This window comes from Dromiciops gliroides, chromosome 6, assembly GCF_019393635.1.
Source record: "Dromiciops gliroides isolate mDroGli1 chromosome 6, mDroGli1.pri, whole genome shotgun sequence".
Classification (NCBI taxonomy): Eukaryota; Metazoa; Chordata; class Mammalia; order Microbiotheria; family Microbiotheriidae; genus Dromiciops; species Dromiciops gliroides.
This window is the reverse complement of record NC_057866.1, coordinates 37,960,663-37,982,552: the sequence shown is the minus strand read 5'-3', so window position 1 is coordinate 37,982,552 and position 21,890 is coordinate 37,960,663. Positions and strand designations below refer to the sequence as shown.

Genomic DNA, 21,890 nt, shown 5'->3' with positions numbered 1-21,890 from the left:
AGGGCACTGTGCCACCTAGCTGCCTCTCCTCCTAGATATTCTTTCCAGGCTTTTATGGGACACTACTTTCTCCTGGTTTGTCTCCAAACTGTCTGACTGCTCCTTCTCAGTCTCCTTTGTTGGTTCATCATCCACATCCTTCAGCCCTGACACTTTCCTTGTCCGCTAAGTGAGGGTGTTCCTTAAGTTTCTGTTCTGGGATCCTTTCTCTTCTCCCTGAGATATGTATGTGTATAGATAGATAGATAGATAGATATAGGGGGCAGCTAAGTGGTACGGTGGATAAAGCACTGACTCATGGATTCAGGAGGACCTGTGTTCAAATCTGGCCTCAGACACTTGACACTTACTAGCTGTGTGACCCTGGGCAAGTCACTTAACCCTCTTTGCCCCTCAATAAAACAAACAAACAAAAAATCAAGAGAAGTCTGTCACAGAAATTATTTCTATAAATAGAGAAATATATCTATATCTATATCTACATAAATACATACATGCACATACATACATATATATGTCAGGGAGAAGAGAAGGGATGGACAGATAGATAGAAAGACAGATAGACAGATAGACAGACAGACAGATAGATAGATAGATAGATAGATAGATAGATAGATAGATAGATAGATAGATAGATAGATCTAGGTAGATCTAGGTAGATCTAGATAGATAGATCTACACCTAGATCTATCTATCTAGATATACCTAGATCGAGAGATGAAGAGAAGAGATTGATAGATCTAGATCTATCATCTATCCCTTCTCTTCTCTGAGATATATATGTGTGTGTGTGTGTGTGTGTGTGTGTGTGTGTGTGTGTGTGTGTATGTATAGATTTCTGTCTCTGTCTCTGTCTCTGTCTCTGTCTCTGTCTCTCTCTCTCTCTATATATATATATATACAGACACATCTAGATCTATCTAGATCTAAATCTTTCTATATCTATTTAGCTCTTCTCTTCTCCCTGAAAGTATAGCTCTCACTAACCACATCAGCACCCATAGGTTTAGCCATCATCTCTCTGCAGATGCCACTGAGATCTATATATCAGTCTCTCCTCTGAGCTTCAACCTCATACCACCATTTGCCTATTGGACATTTTGAACTAGAACCTTAAATTCAATATGTCTAAAACTGAACTCATTATCTTTCCCCCAAACTACCTTCTCTTCCAAATCTCCCTATTTCCATCAAAGACACTATTATCCTTCCAGCGTCTTAAGTTCATAATGTTGGTGTTTCCAGGCAGCTAGGTGGTGCAGTGGATAAAGCACCGGCCCAGGATTCAGGAGGACCTGCGTTCAAAGCTGGCCTCAGACACTTGACACTTACTAGTTGTGTGACCCTGGGCAAATCACTTAACCCCCCATTGCCTCTCAAAAACAAAAAACAAAAAAAAATATTGGTGTTACCCTGGAATTTTCATTTCCCCCTCATCCCACGTATCCATTTAGTTGTCATGTCCTGCTTTTTCTACCTTCACGTCTCTCCCATCCAATCCCTTCTTTCCATTCACACAGGTACTTAGTTCAGGCCCTCATCACCTGTCACCTAATTTATTTCAACAGCCTGCTGACTGGTCTCCCTGTCTCAAGTCTCCCTCCACTCTACTCCATCCTACATAATATTGCCAAAATTATTTCCCTTAAATGCAGATGTGATCATACACTCCCCCCCTTGCACCCCCTTACTCAATAGACTCCATGTGGCTCAGTGGATAGAGTGCTAGACCTGGAGTTAAGAATACCTGAGTTCAAATCCAACCCTAGACACTCACTAGCTTTCTAACCTTGTGCATGTCACTTAATCCCTGTCTGCCTTAGTTTCCTCATCTGTAAAATGGGGATAATAATAGCATCTACCTTCCAGGATTATTGTGAGGATCAAATGAAGTAGTAATTGTAAAGGGCACATAGTAAGTGCTATAATTATTATTATTACCTTTAGAATAGAATATAAGCTCTTCTATTCAGTCTTTTATTTATTTATTTTTATGGGGCAATGGGCTTAAGTGACTTGCCCAGGGTCACACAGCTAGTAAGTGTCAAGTGTCTGAGGCCGGATTTGAACTCAGGAACTCCTGAATCCAGGGCCTGTGCTTTATCCACTGCGCCACCTAGCCGCCCCCCTTGTATTCAGTCTTAAAACCCTTTACAACCTGGCCCCATCCTATCTTTCTACCCTCGTTGGATATTACTCCCTCTCTCTGAGATCAGCCAATGTTCTCTCTCTGTTCCTCTCCTCCCAGACCTCTTATCTCAGTGCCTTTGCACTAGCCTCCCCCATATGTCCGGGAAAATGTCTCCTTACTTCCTCTTCAAAGAGTATCTTGAAAATGCAATTCAGGCATCATTTTCTGCATGAAGCCTTTTCTGATTCCCACAACTGCTAGTGCACCAACTCCCAAACTACTTTGGGGGGAGGAGGAGAGGAGAGAAAATTTTTGTCTTAGTACAAGTTTTTTGTTTGTTTGGTTGGTTTTTTTGGTGAGGCAATTGGGGTTAAGTGACTTGCCCAAGGTCACACAGCTAGTAAGTGTCAAGGGTCTGAGGCCGGATTTGAACTCAGGTCCTCCTGTATCCAAGGTTGATGCTCTAGCGGGCGCTTAATAAATACTCGATTGATTGACCAGAAATTTGGCAAGCACTTGTCCAAGGACAAGTTAAAGCAGCAAAAGGGCCACAGGGTTAAGAATGGTTGTCCACAGACTCCAGATCCAGGACTCTGTCCACAAGGCTAAGATAGGATGCATGGCCTAAAGTGACAGCTTCCCTTCCTGGTCCCCTGCGACCGGCACGCAAAGACTCTCCCGGGAGCTCAGACCTCCCCAGGTGTGGCCCTCTGGCTCACCGCGCGGGAGCTAGGAGGGCCGGACTTGGAGTTGGTCCAGCTCGGCTCCTTGTGTGGGGCGGGCCTCGATGGCGCTCCAGTTTCTCAGCAGGCTGATAAGTCGGGGATCGGATCCTCCTCACCTGTCGACTCGGCCTACAGCCACAGGGGCTGCGGGAGGCGGGGACACGAGAGGGCGCTGGGCCACCTGCTGAGACTGAACAGCCCGGGACTCTCCCCAGTCGCCCCGGACTCCGCCCGCTCCAGGAAGCGCCCGGGAGCCCGCCCGCCAGCCCGCCCAGCCGGAGGGAGCCCGCAGTGAGCCCGCAGTGAGCCCGCAGTGAGCCCGCCGCGCGCGCTCCGTAGCCAGGGCGCCTGTCCCGTCCAGTCCGGGAGCAGCAGCCGCGGCAGCAGCTTTCGCCGGGGAGCGCGAAAGGACCCCAGGATCCCGAGCGCAGGCTCCCAGCCCCCGCGGGCCAGACTGATTTTGAGAGGAGGAGAAGTGGGGGGCGTCGGCGGCGAAGCCCGGGATCCGCTCCGGGCCCGGCAGAAACCGGACAGCTGCTCCGGAGCATGTGCCAGCGGCTCCAGGTACTATAGGGATCGAGAGCGGGCGGGGAAGGAGGCCTGGAGTTTGGAAGGCGAGTCTCGGTAACCCCGGAGACCTGCGGGGGTGGGGGGGGGGTGCGGGGAGAGGCCGGGAGGGAGGTTTGAGTTTTGGAACTGGGGGTGTCCATAAATCCTGGGGATCAGGCGGGCCTGGAAGGGGGTCTGAACAGGAGTCTTGGTAATCCCGAAGATGGGGGTGGGAGCAGTGGGGAGTTGTGGGGGTGTAAATAGAGCCTCAGTAACCCAGGTGATGGGGAGAAATCGGGGGTGGGTGGTGGAGGGACTTGGGACTGGAATTCGGTATCGGAACCTTCTTTACCCGGAGAATGGCGACGCGGAGTGGGGGGCGGAGGCGGGGTTGGGGGCGGGGATGAGTTGTGGAACTTGAGCTGTAGTAACCCCGACGGTGGGTACCCGGGCTGTCTGGGGTCTGGAAAGAGAGCCTCGGAAACGGGCGGTGGGAGGGGTTGGGGTGGGGCCCCAAGTTTGGAATCGAAGCCTCCTTAAATCCTGGGGTGGGGGAAGCGGCTGGGGTATTGAAGTGGATCCTCGGTCACCTGGGCCGGGGGCGCACGTTAGATTAACTAGGAAGTGACTTTGTAGGGAAAGGGGAAGCGATCTCTGCACCTTGCGGCCGGGAGGCGAGCGCTGGAGGTGGGGCTGGGGGCCGAGACACGGGCCCTAACTGCTTGTTGTTTCCCGCTTGCCTCCGGGGGAGGCGGGCCGGTCTCTTCCGTAGAGCGGGGCGGCGGGGGGAGCCTGCCTTGGCCGGGAGGGGCGCGCTCCGGGGCCCTTCGGATCCCAGCCACTCCTTGGGAGGTGGGGGCCGCCTCGGGCTTCCCAGGAAGTGACTGGATGTTTTGTGATGGGTGTAGAGGGACTGGCGTCTAGTGAGAATGCCCTGGGGGGAAGGTGGGCGAATGGTGGGGAGCCGGTTGCCCGGAGAGAGCCTCCTCTGCGATTGTGCCGGGGTATGCGGAGCAGCCGGAACAGCCCGAAACCTGGTCTGAGGCTGCGCTGCTGCGGTGGGTGCTGGTTGGAGGTTGGAGGCTGGAGACAAAAGCTGTTGTAAGTGGACATCTTTTATTCCACAGATGCCAGACTATGTTTAAACTTTTGGTTCTGCTCAGCATTCTGCCCGGTATTACTTTTGCGTTTCCTCCTTGCGCGAGAAGTCCCCAAGAGTCTATGCATGCAGGAAAAGACGGTAATCGACCTCTTACATTTAGAAGAAAATCAGTACTGAAATTAGAGCCACATCTTATATTGTGTTTTTCTGAGTCAAAAGTGAAAAATCTGATTGTTTGAACTAAAACACCATGTTTGGGGGAATAATCAATGAATAGGAGCACTTCGAACTCATTTAATAATAATAATATATGTATAAATATAATAATTTCTATACTTTGCGAAGCACTTTGAAATATCTCCATTTTACAGGTAAGGAAACTGAGGCCAAGAGAGAGATTAAGTGACTTGCCCAGGGTCACACAGCTAGTAAGTGCCTGAGGCAGGATTGGAGCTCAGATCTTCCTGACTCCAAGCCCAATACTGTATCCACTAGTGTAGTCCAGTTTGGTTTTGTTTTAATTCAAATCAAAGAGCTTCTCCACATAGATCTAATATGATAAATGTACATTTAAATACCAGTGAGCATCTGTGATTAATTGAATACAAAATCTCCCCAACTCTTTGCAGACGGGCTCCTGGTGCTTCTTCAAGTCTGCTCTATACTGTAATCATGATAAGAAGCCGGTCAAATATTTATTAAGCACTGTGCCAAGCAATGGGGATACAAAGAAAGGCAAAAGACTCGGGGAGCTCCCAGTGTGTTTCGGGGACACAACATACAAATAGCTTGTGTACAGTATAAATGGGGGGGGCGTTGAGGAAAGGCTTCTTACTGAGGGTGAAGGAGGAGTGCATTCTAGGCACAAGGCACAGTTGTCAGTGAAAATGCTCAGTTAGGAGGTATAACCAATGGTTCTTGTTGAGAAGAATTGCAAACTGTTGCATGGAAAATGAGGAAAGCTGGGTTCATGTCAGGACCTTGTTTTAATGAATCAGCAAATATATATTAAGTGCCTACTGATACTCGGTGTAGAGGTTAAGGAAGATACTAAGGAAAGCAAAGTTTCTGCCCTGAAGGGAATTTGGGGATCATAGTTCAGGAACTGGAAGCAGGGAGACCAGTTAGCCCAAACCCCTCATTTCATAGAGGCTTCCAATATAAATGACTACAATTTAGGTATGTCACCTTGGGCATTTATCACCTCACCATTCTAGCCCTCTGCTTCCTCCTCTCTAAGATTCACACATTAGGCAAGATCTCCTAGACATCCTTGCAGGTTTAAAATGATATGGTTACTCTGATAAAGGTGGAGAATGAAGAAGAAAGCTAGGTTAAGAGATAGAGAATTCAAAAGTCTGACATAAATTCCAGGTCACTAGGAGCATTTGATACTTATACCCGTGATGGTCGCCTGGAACCACTTTTGACCCTAGGCAAAATTGAGAAGTAGGTAAAGTTTGTCTGGTGCTTTGCAGTCTCCCACCTCGTCCTGTCTTCTCTGGGTAGTGCCTAGGTTCTGGACCTATCTCTTCCTTCTTTCCCCCATCAACCTATTTAAACTAGCTAGCCATCTGTTGGAAGGGGTCCATTGAATGAATCCACACTAACTTTTTTTTTTGGTGAGGCAATTGGGGTTAAGTGACTTGCCTAGGGTCACACAGCTAGTAAGTGTCAAATGTCTGAGGCTGGATTTGAACTCAGGTCCTCCTGACTCCAGGCCGGTGCTCTATCCACTGTGCCACCTAGCTGCCCCACACTAACTTTTTAATGAGTGATAAGGTTCTGTCTGCCAGGGGACATAAGCTGCAGGAGAGCCCCCTGCCCAAGTTGGTCAAGAGGAGGCATGGAGGTGCCATTCTGTCTTTCCTTTGGGACCCAGCCCAGCTAAATTCTGAGAGGCTCAATACCCCTCAATGAATTCTTTTGGCTACAGCAACACATGATCTGTCTACAGAGAAGAAGGAGCTGGAGACATCTTGGGACATTGGAAAGAGCACTGACAATAAAGTGAAAGAACCTTTGCTCATCTCCTTCCTCTGACACTGGCTAGGTGACCTGGGGCAAGCCACTGGGACTTTCATTTCCTCCCTGGTAAAGTGACATTGGAGTAGATGGCTTCTATGGGCCCTTCTGGGTCCCACCCGATGGAGTTATGGCTCCTTCAAAGAGTGGTTTGATACATTGGCCTTTCCGGGGCCGTGTCCATTTTAACTGGGGAAGATGCCTTATCTCATAGGAACATCATTTCAGGTATCAGAGTGGGAAGCTTTCCTGGCATTGATACAGATCATAGCGTACAGGCAGCTGCCTATGCATATAGTCCAACAACCCCACCTACAGCCAGTGTAGTAAAACGCCTTCTCATTATGAATTTAAGGCTGAGCTCCTCACATCCCCCGGCTCCCCATACCAAAGGAGGGATCCCTGGAGGTGTGATGTGAACCCTTGAATGGAAACATCCTAAAGGGAAATATGACCTAGGAAAGGAAAGCCTCAGTTGGGCAGGGGGGTGGGGAAGAAAGGTGATACTATCCTGGGGAGTGGAATTGTTCATCAGTCGATCAGTCTGCAAGCAATTATGAAGCACCTACTCCATGCGGGGTACTGGGAAGAATTGGATGGAGTTTGTTAGAAGGGAAGGGCAGACATGAAAAAAAGGAATGGGGGGGGCAGCTAGGTGGCACAGAGGATAAAGCACTGGCCCTGGATTCAGGAGGACCTGAGTTCAAATCCGGCCTCAGACACTTGACACTGACTAGCTGTGTGACCCTGGGCAAGTCACTTAACCCTCATTGCCTGGCCAAAAAAAAAAAAAAAAAGAAAAGAAAAGACAAGAAATGAAAGGAATAGAAGGTCCCAAATTATGCATTTGAAGTGCAGGACTTGGGGACAAAGCTGACTATGTAATAGTCTACAGTAGTATAGATGTAAACTGAATAGGGAGGAGATTCTGGTTGGGGGATCAAAAGTCTGATGCTAGGGCCATGCTATTAACAATAACTAATAGTTAAATGAGGCAGCTAGGTGGCCAGTGGATAGAGTGCTGGACCTAGAATCAGGAGGACCTGAGTTCAAATTTGCCTCAGACACCCACTAGCTATGTGACCCTAAGCAAGTCTTTACCCTCTATTTGCCTTAATCCACTGGAGAAGAAAATGGCAAACCACTCCAGTATCTTCCTAGAAAATCCCATGGACAGTATGGTCCACAGGGTCACAAAGAGTTGGACACAATCAGACAATAATAGTTATATAGAACTTTACATGTAACAAAAACCCTGTGAGGCAGGTACTATTATTCCCGTTTTACATTTGAGGAAAATGAGGTGAACAGAAATTGTGACTTATCTAAGGTCACACAGCTAGTAAGTATCTGAGACTGGATTTGAACTCAGATCTTCCTGACTCCAGCCCTACTAACCACTGTGCCACCTAGCTACCTCTAGGACAGAAAGGTAAAAAAAAAAAAAAATGCCCTAGGAGAAGGTAGAGTCATTACTAGTTGAGTTGGTCAGGGAGGTTGCTTTCAAATTAGCTCTGTTTCAATCAGAGGTTTAGACCAAAAATGACTGCATTCCTTTAGAGACCCCTCCAAGAAGGATAAAAGAAATAATAATAATTGACATTTTTTTTTTTTGCTGGGCAACGGGGGTTAATTGACTTGCCCAAGGTCACACAGCTAGTAAGTGTCTGAGGCTGGGTTTGAACTCAGGTCCCCCAGAATCTAAGGCTGGTGCCTTATCCACTGTGCCACCTCGCTACCCCCAAATAATTGACATTTATATATCCCTCTAAAATCTAAAAATACTTTATTTCCATTATCTCATCAGAATGTCACAAATTGCCCTGTGAGACGTGTGTTGTAGATATCGTCCTCCCTGTGAGGCAAATTGGGACACTGAGGTTCTGAAAGGTTAAGTGACTCCATCAAAGGTAGAATTTGAACCCATTTCTTCCTGATGCCGGGCTAAAGACTAGGAGCGTGATGGGGCAGCCTCAAGAACCAAGATCCCACTTGGTTCCTTGGACTAAAAGGGAGTAGGAGCTGGGGGTGTCTCACAAGGATTGTTTGGTGCTTTAAACCTATCCATAACTTGGCAAGGAGGCCGAACCCCCCTCTCCTAATCTCCAAATCCTCCTAAAATGGGGAGACTAAGCTGTGACCTTGGATTTACTGGTTTTTTCTAGACTGTGAGTAGAGATGTTAGAGTCAGGATTAGATTGTCAGAAGATCAATCAAAAAGGAGCCCACTATATGTCAGTCATTGTGCTAGGCACAACCTCTGGGAGCGTCCATTCCAACAGGGAAGATGGCGGGCACATATCGAAGTATATGCTCCGGCAGATAAGTGGTCAAAGCTTTAGCATCTGGGGGATTCATGAAAAGTTTTCTACAGAAGGTGATTCTCAAATTGAGGAAGCCAGGAATTCCAAGAAGCTAAGATGAGGAAGGAATGCATTATAGGTATAGGGGAACAGCAGGTCAAAGGTGTGGGCATGGGAGATGGATATTGTGTGAAAAAGAAGACCTTGGGCAGCTAGGTGGTGCAGTGGATAAAGCCCTGGCCCTGGATTCAGGAGGACCTGAATTCAAATCTGGCCTCAGACACTTGATACTTACTAGCTGTGTGACCCTGGGCAAGTCACTTAACCCTCATTGCCCTGAAAAGAAAGAAAGAAAGAAAGAAAGAAAAAGAAAAGGAAAACAAGAAGACCACAGTAAAAATTTGGCTCCTGTCGATGTCCTAATTTAGAGATGGAAGGGACCTTTGAGGTCATTGAGTCTAATCTCACAGATGAAGAAACTGAGGCCCAGAGAAGAACAGACATGTTAAAGATCAGACTGAGTTAGCGATGGTGAATTAGTGGCCCAAGATTTGAATCCAGGCCCTCCAAATCCAAATATAGCCTATTGGGCCCTTCTCAGGATTTTGTTTTTAAATGCATAAAATCCTTGCAGTTCCAAAAAAAAAAAAAAACTACTTATATTGAAATACAATTATCCAAAAAGGTTTTTTTCTTTTTAAGTTCAGAGACCTGTGTACTAAGAGGAGGCCAGTAAGGAAGCCAGGACCCAGAAATCCCCCCCCCATTTTATCCTTTAATAATAACAGCAATAATAATAATATTAATAATAATAACAGCAAAGAATGAACCCAGGATCTGTAAAATCAAAAGCTTAGACTAAATCGATGGTTCCCAAAGTGTGGTCTGGGAATCCCTGGGGGCTTCCCTGAAGCTTTTTTAGGGAATCCACAAGGTCAAAACTCTTCATAATGGTACTAAGATGTTTTTGTTCCTAATATAGTAATATTAATAGATATTATCCACATCCAGAAAAACTTGGGGGTGGCAGGGTAATCAATAATTTTTAAGAGTGGTAAAGACATCCTAAGACCAAAAAATTTGAGAATCATTAGACTAGATCATTTTTTTGAGGGGGTGGGGTGGGGCAATGAGGGTTAAGTGACTTGCCCAGGGTCACACAGCTAGTAAATGTTAAGTGTCTGAGGCCGGATTTGAACTCAGGTCCTCCTGAATCCAGGGCCAGTGCTTTATCCACTGTGCCACCTAGCTGCCCTCTAGATAATTCTTAAGGTCCCTTCTTCACTAGGTCTTGAGATCACATCAGGAATGGGAGGTAATATATGACATTTTGCCACACCCATTCCCCCTTTCAGTATGGAGTTGGGAACAGTCGCTCCCAACTGATCTATCATCGTTTCATCGAACAATCCTACATAGAAGGATGTACACAGTATGTAAAATGACTTTCCAAGAGATTCAGAGCACTTGGGAAGTGTTGTTTAATTCATATAACCAACACCTCAGCTCACTGACAGGTGTTATTCTCATATTACACTCAGGTATGAGGATGGGTGGCCCAAGGTCACACTGCAAGTCAATATTAGACCCATGAACAGAAGTCAGTAACCAGATTCCAAGTCGAAATACTCTTGTCTTCCTTTCACTCACTACATTTTTGTTTAGGAAAAAATAAAAAATAACAGCTGTTATTCTCTGCCATATGGGACCCAATGTGATGCATTGTATGTCTGTCATCCTCTCCATCAGCCTCCCCAGTAAGTTTGAAGAGGTTCCTGCATAGAATATTGGCTGCAGCTCAGAAAAGCCATTTCCTTAGGGGAAAGAGATGTTGCGATGGGCGCCAGCAGGGGGAGTACGTGCACTGACAAAACTGGGTCCTCACACTATTAAGTATTAATACAGCCTTGTTTTGTACATGAGCCAATGTGTCTGTAAAAATCTATATACATATATGAGAGGTTGGTTGGTGTAATGCAGAGGACTCTGGTCTAAGCCTGCAACCTGAGAAGAGATGAGAAAACACATCTCACTCCCTTCTTTGCAGAGACAGAGGACTTGGGTGTATCACTTATCACACAGTTGATATGTTGGTTAGTGTTGTTGGAACAGGCTTTTTTGCTTGTTATTTTTTGTTCTTTTAATTTTGTTCTTGGATAGTTTCCTGGGTAGTGAGGGATTATATTCAGAGATAAAGGTTATGTGAAAACAAAAAAATATCAATAAAAATCTTAAAAGAAAAGAAAAATTATTGGGTCTTAAGAGAACTAAGTTCTAGTACTATTATTCGTTACTAGCTCTTTGCCCCTGATCAAGTCACTAAACTACTCTATGCCTCAGTTTCCTCATCAGTAAAAATGTTTACCCTACCTCATTGGGTAGTTTTAAGGAATGGGGGAAGGATCTCTGCTGTGGAAATTATAGTAGATTAATCCTAGGGAGTTACATCAAACTCATAGAGGTTACAGGGCTACAAAGCTATTAAGTACAGTTTAAACTATTAAAACTTAAGGTTAGGGCAGCTAGGTGGTGCAGTGGATAAAGCACTGACCCTGGATTCAGGAGGACCTGAGTTCAAGTCTGGCCTCAGACACTTGACACTTACTAGCTATGTGACCTTGGGCAAGTCGCTTAATCCCTATTGCCCTGCAGCAAAAAACAAAAACAAAAAAAACTTAAGGCTTCATTAAAATTTTTGGGAAACTGTATTAGAGGCAGAATTTGAATACAGGTCTTCTCAGCTCATAGCCTAGCCCTCTATCCACTATACCATTCTGCTTCCTAGTTTGAGGAAGCATTGACTATTACTAGCCCTATCATTTTGTTTGTCAATCACCATTATAATGAAGATTCATGGAGAAATTGATCAAAAAAACCCAAACCTTTGGAAACATCATCCCTTTTTAGGTGCAGGGAGGGATTGGAATTTCCGGTCATAATTATTGAAGTTTTGAATTCCCTCTCCTACTTACAGATGGGGAAACTGAGATCCATGCAGATTGTGAGTTTCCCAAGATGACATAGATGACTGGTGGCAGATCCCAGATCTCCTGACTCTCATTTTAATTATCTTTTATTATGCCACTATCTAATTTAGTTCTCAGTCAAGAAAATAGCAAGGAAAAGCCTTACATGGGGACATCAGACCCTGCCCCCCCCCAGGTTTGTTTAATTAAATAAGCATCTAAAAACAAAGAATAACGTCTTTAAAACAGCTTCCTGTGTTATAACAATGGCCAGGGTTGTGTAGGTAGATGTTTACCAACTGGCTCTCCAAAAAAGAAAAGAAAAACCTGGGTAACATACTTTTAAGCTTATCTGCATTATTAATGTTTACTCCATCTCTTTCTTAAGTAGACAATTTTTAAAAATAGATCAAGTCTTGATTTATAGCATTTTCTGATTTCTGAGGTATAAAGTTCATAACGAAAATTCAACAATAGGCTTTCATTGGTATGAGCTGGCCCCAGCACACCCCAGCTAGCAAAGTTTGTGTGTATTTGGGTTGGGGGAAGGGGAAGGACCATTATATACTGAACAACTTCCTGTATCCAACCTTCCTTCAGATACACTGAATGTCCTTCAAATTATTTGGTTGGGGTTTTTTTTGGCAGAAAATATTTTTACTCCTCAATTCCCTTTTGTCAGAAGTTAGATATCATTTAGCCACAACAGAAATGTTTTCTCCACTGTGAAACAAAGGCTATGCTAACTCTGTGACCATGGGCCAGTAAGTCACTGAACTGCTCTGAACTTTAGCTTCCCTATCTGTAAAATGGAGGTAATAATAATTGTAACACTTTATAAAACTGTTACTGTTTTTATTTTTTATATTTTTATTATCTTATATTTATCTTATTATTTTTATTGTTATTGCTCTTGTTTGTAAAAATGATAGAGTGGGGGGGGTTCTATTGTTGATGTAAATGGTCCTCATTTTTTATTGCTTCATTAGTCTTTACATCAAAAGAAGAAGCCAGCGTCTTCATTCATAGACGTCTCCTCCACAATAGATTCGACTTGGAACTCTTCACTCCTGGAGATCTAGAAAGAGAGTGTAATGAGGAACTGTGCAACTATGAAGAAGCTAGAGAGATCTTTGGGGACGAAGACAAAACGGTAATGTAGATGTTTCACGAACTGGTTGGAAGCATTAAGTGGTTATTCAATAGGAAAGCCTCTTTCCTTTGGAAATTATATACATTCTTATCATGTCTTAAAATGTTTTTTAACCATCAGCTTGATGTATTTCTATCTCACCTAATATTTTTTGGTACTGGGTCTGTTCTAATTACCAAAGTATTGACTTATTCTGTTTAGGTGGGTTTAATATTTCTTTTATTTAAGGACAATTATGGAATAGAAAGTTGAAAAAAGATCTCAGGAGATAACTTGGTCTAGTTGAAGTACTTAGGTGTGAAAGCAGATAGAGCACTGGGCCTGGAGTCAGGGAGACCTGAGTTCCAATCTGGGCTCAGACACTTACTAGCTATGTGATGTTAGGCAAGTCACTTAACTTCTGTCTGCCTCGGTTTCTTCAACTGTAAAGTGGGGATAATAATAGGCCCTACCTTCCAAGGTTATTATAAACATCAAATATTTGCTTAGCTCCTAGTAGGTACTATATGAATGCTTGTTCCCTTCCCCTAGTCCCGTGACTGAGGCACATCTCTACTTTAGCCATGTATCTTACTTGTGATACTAGTTTTAAAGATTTCCTATGAGTTAGTGGACATTCCATTATGCCTTTTAGTACCTACATCACCATTTAATTCTCCATTATAAAACTTTTCCCTTAAATCCAACCTTTATCCTGTCTGGAAATAAACAGCCAATGAAGGGGTCTCCCTGTAATAACAGGTCCCATATCTCACAAGTGATTTTTACCCACAACCTTCTGTTTTGTAGATCAATCTCATTTCCTTTAATAATTTTGCCTTGTGGGTTCTGTTTTTCTCATGGATCAGTTAGGAGGCTCTCTAAATATTGCTAGTCCTTTCTTCCAAATAAGGGTGACCTGAGGAATGCCTTTTTTTTTTTTTAAGTGAAGCAATTGGGGTCAAGTGACTACTTGCCCAGGAGGAATGCCTTTTAAGATATACCTTTCTTGATTGACCCTGAAGTCCTGCTGACTTCTGTCCAATTGCAAACCTTCCTAGAGCAAACTAGCCCAGGCTATCCTTTTTTGAGTCATTCCACCCCTTCCAGCACATAACTTCTACTCCAATCACTAGATACTTACTTCAAGTCTCTCTCTACACCTAAACATCCTTCTAAAAGCCATTAAAAAAGTCCCCCCCCCCAAAAAAAAAAACTCACTCTCTGACCCAGTAAATTCCTTTGGTTCTTTATTCCCTTTAGAATCAATTATAAAGTTCTCTTTAGCTTTTAAAGCATTTTAACTTGGTCCCAACCTCAATGTACATGACTTCACTTCTCTCATACTGCCCCATCATCCATTTCCATATCTTTGCCCAGGGTCTCCCCCATGCCTGAAATACACTCTTGAACTTGAAGTCAGGAGTGAATGAGAGCTGAGCAGCAGAGGACAATTGGGGCAGCTCCTGCCTGGCAGTCGGTCACCTTCCTGGCTAAACAGGGCCAAAGAGTAGCCCTTGTGGCATGTACTCTGGGGCTAATAGTCCTTAGTTTATACCATATCTTACTCCAGGGTCAGTTAGAATAAAGCTTCTTAAACTGTGGGTTGCAACCCCATGTGGGGTCACATAACTGAGTGTGGGGGGAGGGTCACAAAAATCTTGGCAGTAAATGTTTGATTTGTATACCTATTTTATATACCTATATACCTGGGGTCAGGTAAAAATTTCTTGGGTGTTGCCCGTGGAAAGTTTAAGAGGCCCTGGGTTAGAGTACGGGGCAGCCCCAGATAAAATCATGAGCAGATACCTCCCTCACTAAACTGTGACCTCCTCTAACAGATGGCGTTTTGGCAGGATTATTCAGTTCGAGGACCAAGCAAAAGATCAGGTGAGTCAAGAACTAATCAAGTAGCATTTGTTTCACTCCTTGTCCTTCTTGTAATAAACTTCAGCTTTGTAGTTAATAATCCATACGTTAATTCTGCTTGTTCCTCAGCTTTTTTAGTCCATAATAGACTTCCCAATTATGTACCCAGATAGCCGAGACAAATGGAGGGAAAGCTCCGATACCTAGGTATTGAGAATTTGGTGAGAGACTAGGGGAAGGAGATACTAGACGTCCTTCCAGTTGGCACCATGTTTCCAAGTGACTCTTGAAGACTACAGAGGGGAAATAGGCAAAGTCTAGACTTGTATTAGCACAAGTTGAGTACTCTCTGCCAGAGGCAAGTGGCTAAATATTTTAATTTTTTTTTTAACTGCTGCATGTTAGCAAGCTGGATAAAGTCAGGTTGTTAGGCTGAGTTAAGCACTTTCAGGGAGGGTGATCCTCTTTCTTATCTTGGCTGATTATCTTCAGCTGTTGTTTCTGCCGGGTTTTTCTTTCAATCCCCCTAGGTAGGGCCCCAGACACCATGTGGTCTCTGTTACAGTGGCCCCACCTGGAGGGGATGGTCACATTTCCCCAAGTCCTTGCTACCAAATGAAACCGAGCAGGGGAGGTGTTGTTTCTATGATTTTCTTCCTCTTTGGGTCACATGCTATTGGGTCATATGCAAGTTGCAGAATGGTTACCAATCTGCATGGGAATAGAATGTTTCCTCACCAATGAAACAGCTCCTATATCAATGAAATCCAAGACCAAAAAAGCAAAACCAAATTCACAAAGGATGTATGAATGATAAAGCTGGAGCTCTAGAGATGCCACTTGTCAATAATTTTAAGTATTATGCTAGTAACCAGAGCAAATAGATTTGCCTTCAACAGATTGTTTTTCCAATTTTAATAGTATTTTAATTTTTTTGCAATTACATATGAAGATAGTTTTCAACATTTGTTTTTTAAAATTTTGAGTTCCAAATTTTTCGCCTTCCCTGCCTTCCCCCCCCCAATTCCCCAAGACAAAAAGAAATCTCAACAGATTTTTAATAATAATAACAATAGCAATAGCATTTACATAGCACTTTAAGGTTTCAAAGCAATTTACAAATATTATTCTATTTGAGCCTCATAACGACATGAGTTCAAATTTAGCGTCAGACAGTTACTAGCTCCAGGGGAAGTCACTTAACCCTGTTTGCCTCAGTTTCTTCAGCTGTAAAATGAGCCAGAGAAGGAAATGGCTTTATCTTTGCCAAGAAAACCCCAAAATGGGATCGTGAAGCGTTGGCAATGACTGAACAACCACAACAACCCTGGGAGGTGGGTAGTATTCTCCTTATTTTTACAGATGAGGAAATTGAGGCAGTAGATGTTAATCAATTTGCCCAGGGTCACACAGCTAGTAAGTGTCTGAGGCAGAATTTCAACTTGGGTCTTCCTGACTCCAGTTCCAGCACTCCATCCACTACACCACTTAGCTGCTTATCTTCAGAAAGGCCTGAGTTCAAATCTGACCTCAGATGTGACCCTGAGGAAGTCATTTCCCCTCTTTGTATCAGTTTTTTCATCTGCAAAAATGGGGATTAATAGTAGAACCTAATTTACATGGTTGTTTTGAAGATCAAATGAGAATATTTTTATAAACTGCTACATGCAAGGCACTGTGTTTAGTGCTGAAATGATCTACAGTGTGTAGGCCTGTGCTTAGATTCAGGAGAAATTCAGGATCATAGATGTGCTCTGCAGTTGCTATAGGGATATTGATAAGTGGTAATTGAATAATTTCCTTTAAGACGGTGAGAGAGAGAAGATCGATGTTATGGGACTTCTGACTGGATTAATTGCAGCTGGAGTGTTCCTGGTTATCACTGGATTACTTGGTTACTATCTCTGCATCACCAAATGCACAAGAAGAAGACAGCCATGGTATGTATAACTGAGAGCTCGTCCTCAATAGAATATGACACCATGTGTATTGTTAGCTGTAGGCCACTTTAATTCTCCATAGGCTCAGGGCATGAGACCAGCAGATCCCAATAACAACAATACGAGACCAGCAGAATACAATAACAACAATAATAATCCCCGACATTTATATCACTCTTTACAGTTTGCATGTGGAAGAGGAATTCATAATAACAACAGCAAGCGTTTATATAGTGTTTTAAGGCACATAGCATGTAAAAAAATGAACATCTGGTAAAGTAACTTGGATAATAAGATAGATCTAGATCTGCTGTTAATGTGATATGGAGCAAATGGCTTCCTTTCTCTGATTACAAGGCACTCTGCTTATGTTATCTCATGTGATCCTGGAAGGTAGGTGCTATTATCATTCCCATTTTATAGATGAGTGACTTTCACAGGGACAAGTAATAATCACCTGAAGCAGGATTCGAACACCTGACTTTAAATCCAACATTCTATCCATTGTGCCACCTAGTGCCCTACAGATTTGTCCTACTTGGTCTCAGGGGGCAGAACCAGCAGCAATGAATGGAAGATGCAAAGAGGCAAGGTTCAGGTTCAAGGGGAATGTCCCAATTGTCCAAAAATGGAATGGGATGCCTTGGGAAGTAGTGAGTTCCCTTTCATTGGAGGCTTTTCAACAGTGATAGGACAGACACTTGTCATATATTATAGTGGAGATTCCTTTTCAGGTATTGATTGGACTAGACGGCTCAAGTCCCTATAAACTCAAATGAATATCTTTTTTTATTAAGTAGAGGCTATACACATGGCATGATTCTAGGCAATAGGAATAAATACAAAAATGAAAAACTACCCAGTTCTTGCCTCCAAGGAGCTTACAGAGAAATGATGCTTTGTGATTCATTAATAGCTAATCCAGACCTGCTCTCATCCAAATTAACTCACCAGACATTCATTTTATTTTATTTTTTTCCCATTTAGTTTAGAATTTTATTTTTCCCAAATCACATGTAAATTACAAATTTTTACATCAATTTTTAAAACTTTGTGTTCCAAATTCTCTTCTTCCCCCCCAAGAATTTAAGCAATTCAATATAAGCCATACATGAGCAGTCATGCAAAACATTTCCACATTAACCAGGTTGTAAAAGAAAACAGACAAAAACAAAACTTCAGATAATGGAACTAACAAAAAAATTATGCTTCAATCTGTATTCAGACACCATCAGTTCTCTCTGTAGATAGATTACATTTTTCATAAGACCTTCAGAGTTGTCTTAGATCATTACATTGCTGAAAATAACCGTCATTCCCAGCAGATCATCTTATAATATTGCTGTTATTTTGTATACAGTACATTTCATTTTATTTAGTGCCTTTTATGTACCACTGCAACAGAGGCACAAAGATAAAAAAGGAACAGGCCCTGCCCTCAGAAAGCTTGAATTTTCAGAGAGGAAGAAGTAGTAGTAGCAGTAGTAGTAAGAGCAACAGTAACAGTAGTAGTAATACACAGATAAGTAAATACAAGAAAATTCCAGTAGAAAGAGTTCAATTAACTATCAGCTAAGGGGACCAAGGGAGGTTTTGGGTGCAGGGAGTAGAGCCTTGAAGGTAGTTAGGGCTGTTTTTAGGAGACAGAGGCGAGTTAGCCTCAGGACAAAGACCCACTGGATGCCCCCAGCTTCGCTACAGAGATGTATGCAAGCGAGACTTGAAGGCTCTGGGAATAGACACCGGCAGCTGGGAGGAGATGGCCAAGGACTGGGCCTGATGGAGTTCAGTACTCAGGAGCAGCTTACGGTGCAGCTGAGATGGGCCTCCGAGCTCTGGAGGAAGTAAAACGAATGAGACACTGGAACCGACGGGCTACAGAGAGTGCAGTTTTCCAATATCCTCGTTGCAGCAGGAGCTGGGGCTCCCGTATCCGACTGCACAGCCACACTGTGGCCTGTGGCTCTTCAAGGCACTGATCCATGGTCGTCTGCAACTGGTAGAAGCCTACATTCTAGGCATGTGGGGGTCAGCCTTTGCAAAGGCTTAGAGATGAAAGTTAGAAGTTCAAGGCCAGGGAATAAATGAGTAGGGTAGTTTGCTGGAACATAGAGTTTGTGAGAGAGAATAAAATGAAATTAATCGGGGCGGCTAGGTGGCACAGTGGATAGAGCACCAGCCCTGGAGTCAGGAGTACCTGAGTTCAAATCCGGCCTCAGACACTTAACACTTACTAGCTGTGTGACCCTGGGCAAGTCACTTAACCCCAATTGCCTCACCCCCCCCCCCAAAAAAATTAATCAGGAAAGTTAGTCTATCAATATTTATTAAGTACCTACTATGTGCCGATCACTGTGCTGAGTGCTGGGGATACAAAAATTGGGAAAAGATGCTCCCTGTCCTCAAGGAATTTATAATCTAATGGAAAGTTATATGGGACTCTAGGTTAGGGAAGGCTTTAAATGTCAGGCTGAGAAGTTTGTGTTTTATACTAGAAATGATAAGGAACCAATGAAGCTAGAAATCATATTTGTTGTACATGAAAGTGACTTTTTATTATATTATATTTAGCGTATGGTGTAGGGACGTGGGGTAATGCAAAAGTATCAAACATGCAGCCTCCTGATTATGGACCCAGAACCAGAATTAAATGTCACTGGGAAATATTTTTTTAAATAAATATACATTAAAATGTAGATTACATCACATTTTAAAATTAAGTCGATATGTGGTCTGCTAGGATTCTTATAGAGGTTAGCGGCCCTCATTTCTGTTTGAGTTTGACAACACTGGTGGAGTGGACTGAGAGCTGCTCAAAGAGTTGAAAAGATCTGGGTTCAAATTCCTCCAAAGCTACATTCTGCCTGTTCGGCCCTGAGCAAATCATTTAATTTCTCATTGCACCAGACGACACTCTCAGACTGTAAGTTACTGAGAAAGGGACTTGATCTATGTTGGTAGAAAGAGTCCGTCTCTGAGAACTTCCCCCTACACTGATAAAATCATAGTTCTAGTAAAAAACATAAAACAATTACTCTTTGACAAAGTGACATAGCATTTAGCATAGAGTATTTATAGCTATCTTCAAAGTCACAGTGCTTCACAAAATTAAATGGCACTCCAAAAGAACAATAGAAATCCAGCGATTAATGCCCACCAGAGATTCCTGAAGGCAATAATTACTCTACCATAATAGTCTCTCAGGTGGCATACTCTTGTGATAACAAATGTGTTCATTTTCATCCTCATCATTATAGGTGCATGGAATGACAGTGAATAAGGAGATATCTAACCATAGTCGAAAGGCAGCATGAACTAAATGCACTATGGGAAATTCTTGTTTATCAACCCCTGCTTGCATCTCCAAACTGCTGTTAGTTGGCTAACAGAGATGACCAGCCAGGCCCACTTCTTAGGATATGGAGGAGTCATTTAATCTTTTTTTTTTTTTTTTTTTTGCGGGGCAATGGGGGTTAACTGACTTGCCCAGGGTCACACAGCTAGTAAGTGTCAAGTGTCTGAGGCTGGATTTGAATTCAGGTCTTCCTGAATCCAGGGCCGGTGCTTAATCCACTGCGCCACCTAGCCGCCCCGAGTCATTTAATCTTAATGCATTTTGCTTTCAGTTTAGTGCAATAAACATTTATGTGGCACCTACTATGCTGGTGAGAGTGGGGCACCTCTAAATTGTCTGGATTTGAAGCGGTGAGAAGGAGAGTACAAATACACAGATATCTATAAAACAAGTTGCTGAATGAATTGGGGCATGGAAAAGGAAGACACCAAAAGAGGAGAGCTTGGCATTTCATGTCACTGGGTAAAGTTAGAGAAACTAGGTTCCAACCCCAGCCCTGCCTGACATTTGCTTGTCTTTGTGACCTTGGACAAATCACCTAACATCTCCCTAATCCATTTCCTTACTGGAAAAAGAGCAGGTTGGACTATTAGATTCTGAGATCCCTTCTTACTATATTTCAGAAGTATGAGAGAATAGGATGTAATGGAAAAAGCACTGGACTAGAAAGTTAGGAGAATGGGTTGTAGCTGCCATGCTGCCATGTTGACTTTTGATAACTGGGCAATTTGATGTTAGTCAATTTACCTCTCTACACTTCAGCTTCCTCATCCATAAAATGAATGGGTTGGACTAGATGACCCCTAATATTCCTTGTAGTATGACCCTTTTTTTCTCCTATAAAAATGGTTTGTATGATGCTTTAAGGGTTATGACCCACTCTCCTCATAAAAGCCTTGTGATATTGGTAGTGCAGCTGTTAATTCCCTTGGGCCTCAGTATTCTCATGTGTGAAATGGACATAAGTGACTTGTCTACCCAGTGTTATCACCCACTCTGAAGGTGTGAGAGTCAGGACTCTAATCCAAGTTAGATTCTTTTCATTACTCCCATGCCCATACTTTACAACTTTCTGGAGCTTGTGGGAGTCACAGCCTCTCCTCCACCATCTTCTACTTAACAACTTTCACTGATGGTTTCTCAGATAGGAAAGAGTTCCAAGATTTTTGTTGGTTTTTTGCTTTGTTTTAATTGCGTGTATCAGGTAAGCAGCACGATGAAGTGGATAGAGAGCTGGTCTTGAAGTCAAGAATACCAGGGTTCCACCTCTCTCAAATACTGGCCTTGTTACCCTGGGCACATCACATAACCCCTCAGTGTGTGCCTGCAATGATAAAGGGAGTTCTCTTCATGTGAGCACCTAATGCCAGTGACTTCACAAATCCAATCCCTGTCTCCATAGAGGAAGCATCAGCCAAAGGCTACTTGCCTGGCAATGTTGAGTTAGTAGAGAATGTGAGGGCAGAGGGACTATATACTTAGCACATCACACAAAGTAAATGTTTAATATATGTTTGTTGAATTAAGTCAACTTATGTGAACTTGGTAAATAAAAGAAGGCCAACTTTTGTCCTAAAGTGTGATAATAATAATAATAATATTCCAAAGTAACTAAAGTTATCTTTTCCTATCTATCAGGAAAAGCATTTTTCCCTTTAGGAGATGTTTGAGGGGCAACTAGATGGCACAGTGGATAGAGCACCGGCCCTGGAGTCAGGAGGACCTGAGTTCAAATGTGACCTCAGACACTTAACACTTACTGGCTGTGTGACCCTGGGGAAGTCACTTAACCC

The 21,890-nt window shown here is 43.3% G+C and overlaps 1 protein-coding gene across 1 annotated transcript in view; it reads left to right on the top strand.

Moving 5' to 3' along the window:
* Nucleotides 1–3,181: 3,181 nt before the first annotated feature.
* Nucleotides 3,182–21,890, top strand: part of PRRG4 (proline rich and Gla domain 4) — a 32,260-nt gene continuing 13,551 nt past the window's right edge. Inside the window, exons 1-5 of the mRNA XM_043969815.1 lie at nt 3,182–3,420; nt 4,533–4,645; nt 12,791–12,954; nt 14,775–14,823; nt 16,610–16,742. Of these exons, the coding sequence (XP_043825750.1) occupies nt 4,543–4,645; nt 12,791–12,954; nt 14,775–14,823; nt 16,610–16,742 (449 nt within the window). The 5' untranslated portion in view covers nt 3,182–3,420; nt 4,533–4,542. The remainder of the gene's footprint in view (nt 3,421–4,532; nt 4,646–12,790; nt 12,955–14,774; nt 14,824–16,609; nt 16,743–21,890) is intronic.